The sequence below is a fragment of the Macrobrachium nipponense genome, chromosome 24 (genome assembly GCF_015104395.2).
Source record: "Macrobrachium nipponense isolate FS-2020 chromosome 24, ASM1510439v2, whole genome shotgun sequence".
NCBI classification, from domain to species: domain Eukaryota; kingdom Metazoa; phylum Arthropoda; class Malacostraca; order Decapoda; family Palaemonidae; genus Macrobrachium; species Macrobrachium nipponense.
Genome location: NC_061091.1, coordinates 78,204,336 through 78,219,503, shown reverse-complemented (window position 1 = coordinate 78,219,503; position 15,168 = coordinate 78,204,336). Strand labels below are relative to the sequence as shown.

General features: G+C 40.7%; 2 protein-coding genes across 2 annotated transcripts; one reads left to right on the top strand and one right to left on the bottom strand.

The window, feature by feature from the left end:
• Positions 1–1,342: 1,342 nt before the first annotated feature.
• On the bottom strand, positions 1,343–3,161 carry LOC135204349 (glycine, alanine and asparagine-rich protein-like). The gene is made up of 3 exons (XM_064234546.1): positions 3,075–3,161; positions 2,863–2,909; positions 1,343–2,188 (listed from the first exon to the last, which is right to left on the bottom strand). Exons 1-3 carry the CDS (start codon positions 3,115–3,117, stop codon positions 1,499–1,501), a joined length of 780 nt encoding a protein of 259 aa, XP_064090616.1. The 5' UTR covers positions 3,118–3,161; the 3' UTR covers positions 1,343–1,498.
• Positions 3,162–10,946: 7,785 nt separating this feature from the next.
• On the top strand, positions 10,947–12,368 carry LOC135204342 (glycine, alanine and asparagine-rich protein-like). Its single transcript, XM_064234533.1, has 3 exons — positions 10,947–11,042; positions 11,201–11,229; positions 11,400–12,368. Exons 1-3 carry the CDS (start codon positions 11,000–11,002, stop codon positions 12,126–12,128), a joined length of 801 nt encoding a protein of 266 aa, XP_064090603.1. The 5' UTR covers positions 10,947–10,999; the 3' UTR covers positions 12,129–12,368.
• The last annotated feature ends 2,800 nt before the right edge of the window (positions 12,369–15,168 follow it).

The following is a 15,168-nucleotide window of genomic DNA, read 5'->3' as shown; positions in this document are numbered from 1 at the left end:
AATAGCAACTTTCATGAAAGATAATTATATTCTTTTGTACGAAGATACTATAGGTATCTGTCGTAAGGACAATAGCCTTTATTTTATACGTTTATGCCTCAGGGAAAGGTCGTTCAAAAGTTTGTCGGTGGTTCGTAAATAACACTAAACTTTTCTTTCAAGGGATTAGTAGAAAGTGACGCTAAACGACCGTAGATTCACCAGACCTGAATACGGAACAAAATCTTAATCCTCGCAGGTTGGTAGACACGTCAGTGTACCTCTAACAAGGTGCACTGTAGGCATTACTTCAGATTCTCGGCAGCGTCCCTTCGGCCCTAGTTGCGACCCCTTTGATTCTTTTAACTGTACCTCCATTCATACTCTCCTCCAAATGACTTTCCACCCTCTCCTAACAGTTGATTTATAACGCAACTGCTTTGAGGTTTTCCTCCTGTTACACATTTCAAAGCTTCTTACTGTCAATCCCTTTCAGCGCTGAATGACCTCATCATAGGTCCCAGCGCTTTGCCTTTGGGCTTCATTCTATACTAAATTTCACTCCAGTAATTCTTAATTTTCAATACGTTAGATTCGTTAGAGTCTGCTGCCCTTCTTGTATCAAAATGTGTCCGGGAATCTACACTCAGACTCACTGGGCGTTTGCGAAGACCACCAGATTATATCCTTAATCTCATTGGTGGAATGGATTAGCTGATATATGAATCTCAGAAATTGGAGGCGTGTTTAATTTAAGGCTTCTTCGTGGTTCTAAAATGTCATCTAACACAAAAGGCAGTGGTGCAACGAACAAAATAAAATCTCAATTTACACTTAATTTGGTGGGGAGGGGTGTTATCATTATTTGCCATTGTCCTTCAAGGCAGTCTGTACCTGAAGCTGTTACACTCGCTCGGGTATAAGCTCTTATACCCAAAAGAGACTGTACAAAGGCAAAATATTAACACATTTATGTAAAAAAAAACATGAAGGAGAAAAAAATGGGAAATTTTATATCCTTGTATTGCTGGAATCATGAGGAAGGTATGTTTGCCTCCATGACCAGAGGCTCACGGGAGAGAAAACTCATCAAATGTGATTCTAGTTACTGATCTGGAAAGGCTGTCACTTTTATCAATAGTAAGTCTTGTAAGAATGATTTGAAGCAGCATGATACTAGTGAAAATTTAAGAAATTCAATGTATTTCCATTGTAGAGAAAACTCATCAAATGGGATTCTAGTTACTGGTTTGGTGAATCTTGCAAGATGATTTGAAGCAGCATGATAATACTATGGCAAATTTAAGAAATTCGATGTAATTCCATCGACACCTTCAGCCTCGGTGAAATAAATAGATAAAAATCGCAGTAGAGATGTTTTTATTAGGAAATGCACGTGATACTTCACACAGCATTATCAGTCAAGATCGCAGGTATGTAGTAGTAGAAGTAGTCTTGTTATAGTGACGAGGGGGCCATGTGAATGATAATGATGATCCTTCTTCTTCCCCTATACCCTTCAATGGCCGTAACCGAATCCACCACCGTAGCCGCCCCCGCTGCCCTTAGCCTTAGCCAAGGCCTTAGCGGCAGCGGCCTGTGCTTGTGCAGCGGCTCCTTCTGCCGACTGCAGGTCCGACAGGACGATACTCTGCTGCAGGTGGAGGGCGTTGGCTGCTTGCTGGGCCTGCCACGCCATGGCGGACTGAGCCGCCGTCACGGCTCGGGCGGCCTCGAGGGACCTCAGCGCCTGGGCCACGACCGCCTGCGCCTCGTCGTGGGCGGCTGCCAGGTCGTTCGCCAGGGCGACGGCTAAGTTGTGGGTGTTCTCGGCAGCCTTCTCGGCCGCGAAGGCCTTCCCGGAGAGCGACGACTCGGAGAAAGCGGCTGCCTGGGCGCCCTGGGCAGCTTGGGTCAGCTGGGCAGCCTGGGACTGCTTCTGGGCAGCGGCTGTCGTGGCGGTTTGCGCGGCAGCGGCGGCGACGGCAGCTGCTTGATTAGCGGCGGCGCTAGCAGCAGCGCTGGCCACTCCTTTCAGGCCGGCTGCTGCGGCCGATGCTTGGGCCGCGGCTTGGTTTGCAATGTCGGCGCCTGTTGGCCCGTGGCCTCCGCCGGCTCCGACGATCAGGTAGCCACCGCTGCCTCCGCCGTATCCTCCACCACCACCACCTCCTCCGTGGCCGTATCCTCCAGCAAAGCCGCGCTTCTCCTGAAAGGGGGAAAGGAATTCTTAAGTATTGCTGAAGACGAGACGTCTAAATGTTTTTCTCCAACATTGCTGAAAAACTCCGGATATATTTTTACTTTTTTTACAATATTGCTGAAAAACTCAGGATAACTTTCTTCAATGTTGCTGGAAAATCTTCCACAGTATTGCTGGAAAACGCTGGAAAGCCTTCCGTGATATTGCTGGAAACTCCAGAAATTTTTTTTTTACAATATTGCTGGAAAACACCTGATAGTCTTCTGCAATATTGCTGGAAAACACTGGACAGTCTTCTGCAATATTGCTGGAAAATACTGGATATTCTTCTGTAATATTACTGGAAAACACTGGATAGTCCTCCGCAATATTGCTGGAAAACACTGGAGATTCTCCTGCAATATTACTGGAAAACAATGGATAGTCTTCTGTAATATTGTTGGAAAACTCTGGATATTCTCCTGTAATATTACTGGAAAACTGGTAAACACTGGATAGTCCTCCGCAATATTGCTGAAACACTGTGGATGTTTGTCTACAGTATTGCTGAAGAAGTCTGAGTATTTTTCTACAATATCTCTGATAATAACCCTGGATAATCTTCTACAATATTCCTGGAAAAAACCTGAATATCTTCACACTAACTTACAAGCAATAATCAATAGACTTTATTTCCTTACCCTGGCAGCTTCTTCGTCATTTGTATCTTTTGCACCGACAGCTACACCTGCAACGAGTTTTCAAATGAACATCAATCTGTGCTTGATAGCAACCCCGTCATATAACGCGGGAACCCATTAAGTGTACATTTCTCAAAAATCAAACCATTTCTCAAGGGATACAATTAGTTTATCTCACGAAGGAAGGAAGAAAAACGTCCTGGAAACCATACCAACGACGAGGAAGGCGACTAGGAGAGAGAGCGAGTTGCGCATCTTGGCGAAGTTGCACGAGAACTGATGGTCTCCCTTGCAACTCACCGCCCTTATATACCCGCTGGATGAGAGCGTCCGCGTTAGTGAAGGGCTCTGAAGGGGTTTATGAGATATCGGTGCCTTTAAGGAGGGGTAGAAGCTGAGTTCATCGAATTTATTGAGCATAAGCTCGCTTGATTTTCTTTTTACAATATCGTTGACTTTTAAGGTAGATGAGAAGTTAGACATAGATTATGGTTTATTCGTGGATGCGCATACCCAAACACACACAAATACATGCATACATACATATATATATATATATATATATATATTATATATATATATATATGTATATATATATATATATATATTATATATATATATATATATATATATATATATATATATATATAATATATATATATATATATATAGATAATTCATAATTCTGTTATGTTACATCTTTGAAACATGAGATTCATGATATTTAAATAAAAGAAAATCGTGAAGAAATCAGATTTTATTCACATAAAACTCAGTCCTCAAGGAGATTAATGACGTATAGACAGGATCATTGATAAACAAAGGGCTTGAATAGAACTGGGTTAGTTTAAATTTAATCTGAGAATAACTGGAACTTTTAGAATTAATGAAGAGAGTTGTGTGGTTTCCTTCTCTCTCTCTCTCTCTCTCTCTCTCTCCTCTCTCTCCTCTCATCTCTCTCTCTCTCTCTCTCTGAACCAGTTCTAATCTCTCCGAGCCAACAGCACATAAATACTTTGAAAACTTCTAATTCTTAATGAAAAATAAATAAATAAATAAATATATATAAATAAATAAATAAATAAATAAATAAATAAATAAATAAATAAATAAATAAATAAAAATAATAAAAATAATAAAACTTGAAATGCAATCTAATCCGCTACGTATTCTCAAAAACTGAGAACGAACGTATAAACCAACAAAGCATGAAAGCTTCTTCAGGAAGAGAGGAATTCCTTTGGGATAGAAAGAAAGACCATTTTACAAGACCAAAAAGAATCTTTAGAAGTAGAGGAATACCGTACCTGAGAGGGACAGGTGTTACGACAAAGTAACTATTGGCCCACTAACCTACAGAAAAATTTCCAGGTGCAGTAACTGCTACTTTGTTCCATCGTGAAAGCACAGTCTGAGATTAATGCATAGGAACTGGAATATATAATTTAGGGGAAAGCCCAAGAGCTGGGGGCTATGAAGTCATTCAGGTCTTATTCCTGTGAAGGCCGGGAGTTTCCTCTCTCTCTCTAATTCATTGCTTACGTGGTTATAATCGCCAAGGTGATAAGTATCTAAGTCTTCTGTGACTTTTCGTGGACTGCATTAAGAGATCGTCTTTTCGGTATGAAATCTGACATCTAGCATGCAGTGGTTTTCCTCCCTCTCTCTCTCTCTCTTCTATTATCAGCAGATTATGAAGACTAAATATATAACAGGGCGTGATAAGCTTAATGATGAAGCAGTGGAAGACTTTCTCCCTTCATCTAATGAAGATAGTACTGAAGATAGATATCGAAATTATCGTTTCTAGTCATGACATAACACAGTTCCGTTTATTTTTTCTTCTCTCTCTCTCTCTCTCTCTTCAATGGAATGCCTATCTCCAGTCTCCAGCTTTTGTGTAGCGCGAGGGAAACAGAAAGTGCCGAAAACAAAGATTCGTAAACCAGACCACGAGTCTCACAGAAGACAGACGAGACCTTGGCACTGATTTGGCGTTGAATGTTAGCGTAATTTAATCTCGAATGTGTGGATTCTTTGGAAATTGCAGACAAAAGCAACGTTGCGTTTGACTCGTGGTCATAAATTTGCTATAAGTCTTTCTGGATTTTGAGCAAGCAACCTTGATTGAACTGGAATATGATATTTATGCCAATGGCCAAGCGCTGGGACCTAACTGGTTATTCAGCGCTGAAAATAACGTTGAAACAATTGTTAGGAATGGGTGGAAAGTAAGATGGAAGACAGAGAAAACGAACAGAGGTACAGCAAAAGGAATGAAAGGGGTTGCAGCCTGGGGCCGAAGGGACGCTGCAAAGAACCTTAAAGTAATACCTATAGTGCACCGCGTGAGGTACACTGACCATAATTCCAGGACAAGTTTACAGATTAAAAGGCTGGAAAGATATACCAACTTTCGATATATCCACCTTAGGAGCTCAGCTTTACTATAATAAATTGTATATCGACCATTTTGTGTTCTGGGAAAGAGAATATTAGGAAAATGTATGACTGTCTTTACTTTTATATTCATTAATTTCTTCAGAATAAAATCTGGGAAGATGGTCGGTAGACTGATTCATCTAAAAACACTCACAGTTACAAACCTTATTTCTGTACCATTCAAGCAACTCCTACTGAATTTTGTCTTAAAGAATACCCTCCTGTTTTTATTATTGTCTTTTAGAAGCAATCGATTATGAAGTATCACAGAGGAATATCGAAAATTTTAGAAAAAATAAATACGTTTTTATTCTAATCAAGAAACCTATAGCAACAGTTGACCTGAATTTCGTTAAAATTCCCAATAGAGTAATAGAGTCTAGATGAGTGTAGGTGTATTTTATGAAGATTCTCGGTATTTAATTTTCTTTTCAATTTTATTTTTGCACTAAAATACAGAAAGTTTCATTATTTCTTAATATAAGAAATATCACATGAAATTCTCCAGGGACACATGATCATTAGTTATGACGTATTGAAATCTCTTTCATGATCTGCCGTGCAGTTTGACTCTGACACGGTCCACCTGGAGTAATATGCACTAAATGGATTATTTCAAAGCATGTTTGGCAGTCCATTTTCTTTTTAAAGTTATTTTTACTCTAAAATACAGAGTTTCATTATTTCTTAATTTAAGAATTGTCACAAGTAACTCTGCATGGAGGGTTTTTGCAAAGTGAACATATGATCATTTGCTATGACGCATTGAAATCACTATCGTGAGTAATATGCATTTAATGACTGTCTTACAGTAAGTTTGCTGGGTTTCAGCAGTTACTTAGTGAATCATATTTTAATTCTGTGTCGTAGCTGTGGGCTACATGATTTCATTCTCAGTTCCAGAGGTCCTTTTATCTGCGCATCTTCTGAGTAATAATAATCATACTATAATGGGCGTAATGTCTGTCTGTCTGTCTGTCTGTCTGTCTGTCTGTTATTCAATCACGGCCAAACGGCTGGTCAGATGGGCATGAAACTTGGCAGGGTTATGGTGGGGACCCCTAAGATGGTTTGTAATGGGGTTTCATCCAACCTACCCCCTTCCTTTGTAGGGGGTGGGGGTGAGAAGGGATTCCCTGAAACGGAGCTGTTTCTGGCTGTGAAACGAGGCTGGTTATTCCCGTAGACTTAGTTACTCTATGATTTTTCATACATAATTTCTGTACAACTTCCCAGGAGAAAGTCGCAAATATTTCAGCTCGGACACAATAGAAGATGAAAATTATCATCAATATCCGCAAGATTTTTTGAATAACTTAAATCCATCGGGACTGCCAGTGCACAAAATAACGTTGAAGAAGTACTGCCTGGTAATGTTACTTCGGAATTTTGATCCTGCCAATGGACATTGCAACGGAACGAGGTACACCGTTATGGAGCTAAACACCCACGTCATCGAAGCAGTGATAGCAATGGGCCCTCACACCGGCAAACGTCTGTTCATCCCCCGGATTCCTCTGATGCCTTCGGACAAACAGTTTCCGTTCCAGTTACGGCGCAGGCAGTTTCCCACCAACCTGGCCTTCTCATTCACTGGAAACTAGTCGCAGGGCCAGACTTTGGATCGTGTTGGTGCGTTTCTGCCGTCACCCATGTTCACGCATGGCCAACTGCATGTGGCGATGAGCAGAGCTACTAACTCTGCCAACTTGAAATTAAGTTGTGGACAAACTGATAATATTGTGTACAAAGAGGTTCTGTAGTAGGTATGTATAAAAATTGCCCTTATTTTAATATTGCTGAACAAATAGTACATATAAATTTTTCACTTCTGCACCCGTATTTTATCACCCATCGTAGATGGGTCAGTTTGCTAATAATAATAATAATAATAATAATAATAATAATAATAATAATATTAATAATAATGATAATAAAGATAGATTCTGAGATATTTGGCGCTTATAAGGGAACGAACTACTGAGAGAGAGAGAGAAAGAGAGAGAGAGAGAGAGAGTCACGAAAAGTGACAGACCTTGGCGATTATAATCACGTAAGCAAAGACAGACTCCACTGGTCACTTTTCTATAATGAAAACCAAATCAGATCAGTGACGTAATCCACAATTGTCACAGCGAACTGCATTCTCCCTCAGAGAACAGAGAAAGTATTGTTTCCTCATAAATAAAACCTCTCCCTCGCCCCACCTGTGATCTGAACGGGTCGCCAAAATACAACCAAGCTTTTACCTACTGACTTGCAGTTCCATTTTTCCCCGGTGGCCGCCGCTTGGAGTTTCGTAAATACCGTATACATTGACGCTCTCCGCAATTGGGTTAGTCTTCAGAAAATGCCAGACAGACAGAAAGTCGAGCTCGTTTCAATAAACGCAGGCGACAAGAAAGTCTTGCTTTCTGTCGCTTGACAATGGCTGCTCTGAATGGCTACAGACTGCAGTGCTTGAATCAGGGAAAACCAGTCAATCAGCTCTTTGGTCTCAGCCTCCTAGAAACAGCTCGATCACTGTTGCTTCAACGAAGATCGTTACTTTCCTATGCACTACGTCAGTCATTCCATTCTCTCTCTCTCTCTCTCTCTCTCTCTCTCTCTCTCTCTCTTCTAGTACAAAGAATTAACTTCTCGGATGGTATACATAACTCTTTATCCTTCAGTATATCATAAGGGATTATTAACGGTTGAACGTACAATTAAAGAGTCAATAGCCACAAACCCAGTTCAGTCATGCAGTTGCAGAGCAAAGAAAATCAGTGACACAGAGAGAGAGAGAGAGAGAGAGAGAGAGAGAGAGAGAGAGAGAGAGAGAGAGAGAGAGAGAGAGAGAGAGAGAGAAGCCTCCTGTCATGCACATTGGCTTTAACTGTATTTCTAGAGGGCAGCAGGTCTTCAAAGGATACAGACACCGATGATTTGGGAATTTGATAACCATGGTTTGAGATCTTAGAGATTTTTCAACCAACTTGGGACGACCAGATATGACACTGATGCTTCTCAAGATAAAAACAAACTGACGTCAAGGGCAAGGTCACGGGATACCTGCCATGGAACAAGGTAACGGGTCTTTTCGAAATACTCCCGGATGGCCAACAGAACTGAAAGTTACCGTTGACCAAGTCTTCAGATTCTTCGGGAAAGAAAATTCCCAATTCTCAACAGCACTCGAGTCTTTTGAACGATAAAAACAAAGCGTCATTTTAATGAAAGGAAAGGCCCTCTGGTGCATTCCCGTTGCTGATGTGCGAGGGTTTAGAAACTGTGTGTACAGTCTTACTGTTATTCAGACACTTTCTTTCGCCACTCCAACCGGATTTTAAGATCCGAACGTCTCGGGGTCCATTTTGATTCCTCTAAATCTCGAGAGTCAGAACAATGGACAGGGACCATAAGAATGTTCTGGACATTTTTTACCTTTCTGGAAATTAAAGGAAGGGTTTTTAATAATCACATATAGTGCGAATCTTAATAATCTAGAAAGGATCGTATGCGTTTGATAAAGACAGTAGGAAGAGGTAAACGCAACTGAAAATTAAGTAAATATATAACCAGGCATAACCGAGATGACTGTACTGTACCGAATCTGTGGACGAAGCATCTTTCTGTTTTTTTTTTTTTGCGTCCAAAAAATCAGAGAGAGAGAGAGAGAGAGAGAGAGAGAGAGAGAGAGAGAGAGAGAGAGAGAGAGAGAGAGAGAGAGAGAGAGAGAGAGGACCCCTTACCGGAATGAATATCTCATCCATACAAGACACGACGTCGAAGTGAAGGAAAACAAACAAATCAGATAAAATGAAATTATGATCAACTCGATACAGTGAAGCAACTTCGCAGGATTTGTCCGCTAATCTTACAAGAGGTTTATGTGTAGGTTTAAATTAAACCTAAAAAAAGGACAATAGTAAACCCTAGAAAAGATTCTATACGTCAGAAGTGAGAAAACAACTATACACAAAAAAAATATTCAAGAATTTGATTCTATGTCACATAAGACTTTTTTCTTTTTATTTATCTTCCGTTTATTCATTCAACAACAATAAGTGACAAGAAGTCTTCTGTCAAGGAAATAAAATCAAATGTCTTAAACAAAGGATTTCAAATGAATACCAAGTTGCAAAGACAGTGAATTTTCTGTCGACAGGTCATTACAACAAATGGCTTGGTTCTTCTGTGACCCACTTACTGAGAAATTCCATATATATTTACACATACTCAGTTTATATGCATATACATACACGTGTGTGTATTAGCCAACTCCCAGAAAATAATATCAAGTGAATATATTCAAAGGTCCTTTGAAGGAGACCATGATCGTCACCAAAATGGGGAACAGATTGATTTATTTATGACACTTATGCCGTTAAGCAAAGCCCTGGGGCACTTTCGACCAAATCAGTACGTAATACAGCGAGAAAAGGGGAGTTGGAGTGGTTGGACAGCGAGAGGAAAACTTACAAAGATTTAAAAGTAGAACTGGGAGAAAACATCACAGGTAGACTAAGAAGTAATAGTTGGAGAAGCTAGACAGCCAGGGAACAGCCAAACGGAAGCTAGCATTCTAAGTTTCTTTAGTTCTTTCCTGAAAGGTCCCCATTGTACGAACTGTCTCAAATGGCTAATGGTCTCAGAATACATTCACAATTATGTATTAAGTGTGAGTGGCTTACCGTGCAAGTCTGATTATAATTGAGAATTTAAATAATTTCAAATTTTGTTTCTCGTAGGTTTATTAGTTCAAGGTTCCATAATATTCGTGGATATAAGGCTGACGTTCAATCCCAGAGAACTATGCCAGTAGAAAGTATCACAGACTTGAATCATAAGTTTATTGGGAGAGGTTATGTACATAAGATTACTGGCAGCATTTCTGTTTAAAGGCTTGATTGATAACTTTGTACTGTCAAGGACCGCGTGGGCTGTAATGCAAGCCAGAACTATTTGTATTTATGGACAGATATAAGGCTTAAATTGATCGTTCACGTATGTGCTCTGTAGAGACGGGCCTACCTATATAGTACGTAGGTAGACAGGTAGACACAAACGCAAATATACTTTATTATTATTAAAAATATGAATCCTATTCATATGGAACAAGACCTCAAGGGCCATGGCTTGAAATTCAAACTTCCAAAGAATATTATGGTGTTTATCAGAACGAAGTGGTAGAAGGTAATGGAAAATACAGAAAGAAAGATGAGATAACTTTAATAAACAGATAAAAATGTAAGTAAATTATTTTTGAAGTTCCAGTTGCATGACATCCTTAGGAAGACTGTATATACGGGTGTGTTTTGTTTGTGTTGATGTAAACAGACAGACAGATTGGTACAAGACCTCAGTGTTTTCATTCAGTGAATATTTGTGCTGAGAAAAATAATTGGGTTTTCAAATTGATAGTTATAATGTAGGCTGCAAATTGAATGCTTCCTGTAGCCCCGTATACGATTTATTCATTATTTTGATGACATTTTCCTATCTACTCATATATACCTTAAATTCTTTCTGGAGAAAGGAAGTGACCGAGTGAATGGTGAATGAAAATGAAGGAGAAAAACATGCTAGTGACAGCGAATGACAAAAATGACGAGTGGCAACTGAATTCGAGGTATAAAAGGGCGCTCTCGCGTTGCAGCCATCATCATTCCTTCTGTGCTTTCGATACGACCACATCTCACACCTCCTGGAGATGTTCTCCCTCAAGACGTTCGCTGTTGTGGCTCTGTGCCTTGGTAAAGAATACCCGGAATTTGACTTGTCGTTCAATATATTTTGCAGATCTGCTCACACTTCGAAATAAATTTCATTACTAATTCATGAATTGTTTTTATGTCAAGTTGATTTTATATCGCTCATAATCTTTTCATTTTCGTTCCTTTCTGGGTTCCAGGCCTAGCAGCCGGTGACGAAACGCCAAGGGTATGTATCTGAGGTGTTCTGAAATAGTTTTAAATAAGTTTTGAGGACAGTAAATAGTTTTAATTTTAGATAAGTTTTGAAGGCAGTGAAATGAAGTGATCTTAACTGATGCACTTTGCATCGCCATTGACAATGTAGGCCCATCTGACGTACCCTTTTTTCTTTCCCAGGAGAAGAGAGGCTACGGGCATGGTGGATACGGTGGTGGTGGCGGTGGAGGTGGAGGTGGTGGCTATGGGGGAGGAGGTGGCAGCTACCTGGTAGTAGGCGGAGGCGGCTATGGCGGAGGACACGGCCCGACGGCCTCCGACGTAGCCAACCAAGCGGCTGCACAAGCCACGTCCGCCCTCGCTGCCCTCGGAACCGTCGCTCACGGAGCTGCCGCCAGCGCTGCCGCAGGCGCTGCGGCTGCCGCCTCTGCCGCATCCCAGACTGCCATAGCTGCCGCCGCTAACCGCCAGGCCCAGGCTGCCCAGATCACGCAGGCTGCCCAGGGAGCCCAGGCAGCTGCGTTCCAAGAAGCCTCTCTGGCCGGAAAGGCCAACATCGCCGAGCAGGCAGCCAGAGTGGCAGCCTCTATGGCCCGGGGTCTCCTGAGCAACTTGGGGCAAGTCTCCGGCGAGACCAACGCGTTGGCAGGACAGGCAGCCAGCAGCCTGGCTGCCCAAGAAGCAGTCCTGGAGTCCCAGAATGCCATGGCATGGTCGGCTCAGCAGGCAGCCAATTCCCTTCATCAGCAGCAGGCTGTGGTCATCAGCGACCTGCAGTCGGCCGTCGGAGCCGCTGGACAAGCGCAGGGCGCAGCCGCTAAGGCCTTGGCCAAAGCTAAGGGGGCCAACAGCGGAGGGTTTGGGGGCTACGGAGGTGGGTTTGGAGGTGGTTACGGTGGGTACCACTAAAGACAGACTGTTATCTACACCCAAGCTGGACGCAGAAGAGCCGGATGAGAACCACTTCTTCCCTTGTGCCTTCAGGAGTAAAGTTACCAACGGCGAAGGCAGACTATAATATTCCTAGACGTCGAAGTTCTTATTGTAGCCACTTTACTGCGAGTCTTGTACATACGATTCTCTCTTAGGGATGCTATTGTGAACGTCTTTTTCTCTCTTCTATATGAATAAAGTAATTGTAAGTGTAAAGTCTTGGTGTCATTTAATACGCCTCTCACTAACTTTGGCCAAAAGGTCCTGGATTTCCAAACCGAACAACTAATGTGTGGATTCTCTTGCAATCACGGTTTTAAGTTCTAAGATCCATCACCCTGCACTAATTCTGTGGTGTCACATGAGAAAATCAGAACACAGGTAAATATAATGCAAGAAAAAGGTCATAAAACTTGGTGAACAATATGGTGATTATGCATCTGGCCCTTCGGGTCAAATGATCCCCTTGTTCATAGGGCTTTCATAGGGCATTCAAGGGAGACTCTTGCCTCAATTCTTTCCTCTTTTTCTCCTTAGGACAGCAACTTGTTCTTGCACAAATATCTTGATGATAAACTCGTATATATCCTCGGACTTGTTAAGTCTCTTCCAAAATGTTGATGTAGACTTGATAAATCACTGTTTAACCTGGAACAGTTATAATATACCTTCTAAGGCAAATTCTCCATTTTATTTTCCCTTCTGCCCTTCTTTTTATAATTTGCCTCATTCATATGAACTTGAATGTTAATTTCTTATCCAACTGATCACAGAAGGTTAGATTATTACTATCTACATCATACTTTAATCATAGATTGTGTGTTGGTATATGACCATACTCATTTCATAGGTCCGTGCCTTGATCCTATCATGTCGCCCATCAGCTGAGAGCAAAACAAGCACACGGGCTAGCAACCCCACCTACAAGACTTGCTAAGGACAGGTGGACTATACCAGCCTAGGAGGAGACTGGGGAATCTATGAAAGAAATTAAAGTTGGTTACAGAGGGTCAAGTCGGGACCCCAAGTACCGATCTTACAGTCGTTACGTAACCCTTATGGAGTTCGGATCAAGGCACCTTTATAAGGGATGGTGGCGACAGAGGCTGTTCTTGGGTTAGACGCTGACGAATCTTAGAGTAGTACAGGTTCAATTTGAACATCATTCTGTTCTGCCTCTCTTCCGTCAGCTAAATTCAAGAGTATTTGTGTGAGACTCACTGCATCTACTGGGGACTACATCCCCTTCTCGAGGTATCATTATAAATAAATATATAGATATATCTTACTTTCGTATACAAAACGTCATGTGTCACAGACATTTATTTTTTGTTACTGTTGCGAACAAAAATAAAAATGTCTGGGACACATGACGTGTTGTATACGAAGATATATATATATATATATAGATATATATATATATATACTATATATATATATATATATATATATATATATATATATATATCTATGAAGACATGTTTAATTGCAGTGATTTATTTATACATTATATCATGTATAACTGAATCACGAAAGTTTGGAACGTGATAAATGCATAACTAAAGGTATAAGCCACGAAGGAAAAGTGAAACACTGGAGTAGCTAGAAGATCTTTCGACTCAACGTCCTTTACTTAACAGACAGACTGACATACATGAGAAACTGAGACGATAAGGAAGGGTCGTATAATTGACAGATATGGATTATAATACTGTATTCAAAAACGACATGAAATAACCAAGCAAGTCCATAATCGACTGACTGCTGCCTCTTTAGAGCTTACGGCCAGTGACACCTGAACACTTTATTGGGGAAAAGTGTGGCTAGGGTGGCAGGAGGATACTTTTCCTGAACCAGAGGAGAGTCTGAGAGTCACTGGAACAAAGGACTTGTTAATAAACGGTTAAGAACCCACTGAAGAAGAAGATACCAATACATGGACTAGGATTATAATTCGCAAAGAATATTTCGCAGTTGCTTTCAAACGACGAGAGTTAAAAGTGTAACTTTAACCAAAATGAATGAAAAGAAGAAACTGAAGAGTGAATTCTTGGATATTATGATGGGAAGTTGATAACTATTCAGTATTTATAATTTGATTACTGGGGATATGGTGGAAGGTTTAATAAGAAAATAAACAGGGTACTTAAGAAGGAAGTTGGTGACCCTTTATGCAGAGGATTACTTAAGAGAGAAAATAACGAGATAGAGGTACATTCGCTCATTACTTAATCGAAGTGAAACTGAAAATGGTAAGCAGTTGCACTGGAGGGAGAAAGGGACCAGAATATAACTGTGATAGTTATGAAGGTGAATGAGCTTGAAGGGATAGAGGTAGGAGTATAGATACGACAGGATGGTTCCTTATGACGATGGAATGTCCTCTATCGGGTTTCCAAAGGGTCCTTCGAATGAGAGAGAGAGAGAGAGAGAGAGAGAGAGAGAGAGAGAGAGAGAGAGAGAGAGAGAGTCCCATTTAATAACCATTCAGTATTTATTATCAGATTATTAGGGATATGATGATGGGGGGTTTAATAAAGAAAAATGGTGATCACTTATGCAGAGGAATATTGAGAGAGAGAGAGAGAGAGAGAGAGAGAGAGAGAGAGAGAGAGAGAGAGAGAGAGAGAGAGAGAGGCAAAACAAAAATTGATTTGAAAATAGGAGAATGTTAGAAATAATAATAGCAGCAAATAAATCTTAGAAAAGGTAAGAAAATACTGATACCTCCAGAAGAGAATGTAGTACACAGTAGATGAAGTGAGTCATATATACAAAATACTCTTGAATTTAGCTGACGGAATTGAGGCAGAGCAGAATAATGCTCAAACTGAAGCCATATGAATGTAAATTTAGGACTCTCTTGGTGGTAAGAAAAGCCAGTCAAAGACTTGAGAACAAAATACTTGCTGTATGATGATAAACTGTTAGTGAGCAATTTCCTAGTAAGAAACAGTGTTATGTTGATGATAATACAACTTAGTTGGACAACTATAGTTCATCTAGTAAAAGGCGA

What these genes read in the sequence shown, in the direction of transcription:
- LOC135204342 (XM_064234533.1), top strand. Translation starts at nt 11,000, where the DNA reads ATGTTCTCCCTCAAGACGTTCGCTGTTGTGGCTCTGTGCCTTG. An exon ending in TGTTGTGGCTCTGTGCCTTG is followed by an intron (nt 11,043 to 11,200) that starts GTAAAGAATACC and finishes TCTGGGTTCCAG; the next exon opens with GCCTAGCAGCCGGTGACGAA. An exon ending in CCGGTGACGAAACGCCAAGG is followed by an intron (nt 11,230 to 11,399) that starts GTATGTATCTGA and finishes TTTCTTTCCCAG; the next exon opens with GAGAAGAGAGGCTACGGGCA.
- LOC135204349 (XM_064234546.1), bottom strand. Translation starts at nt 3,117, where the DNA reads ATGCGCAACTCGCTCTCTCTCCTAGTCGCCTTCCTCGTCGTTG. An exon ending in AGTCGCCTTCCTCGTCGTTG is followed by an intron (nt 2,910 to 3,074) that starts GTATGGTTTCCA and finishes AACTCGTTGCAG; the next exon opens with GTGTAGCTGTCGGTGCAAAA. An exon ending in ATGACGAAGAAGCTGCCAGG is followed by an intron (nt 2,189 to 2,862) that starts GTAAGGAAATAA and finishes TCCCCCTTTCAG; the next exon opens with GAGAAGCGCGGCTTTGCTGG.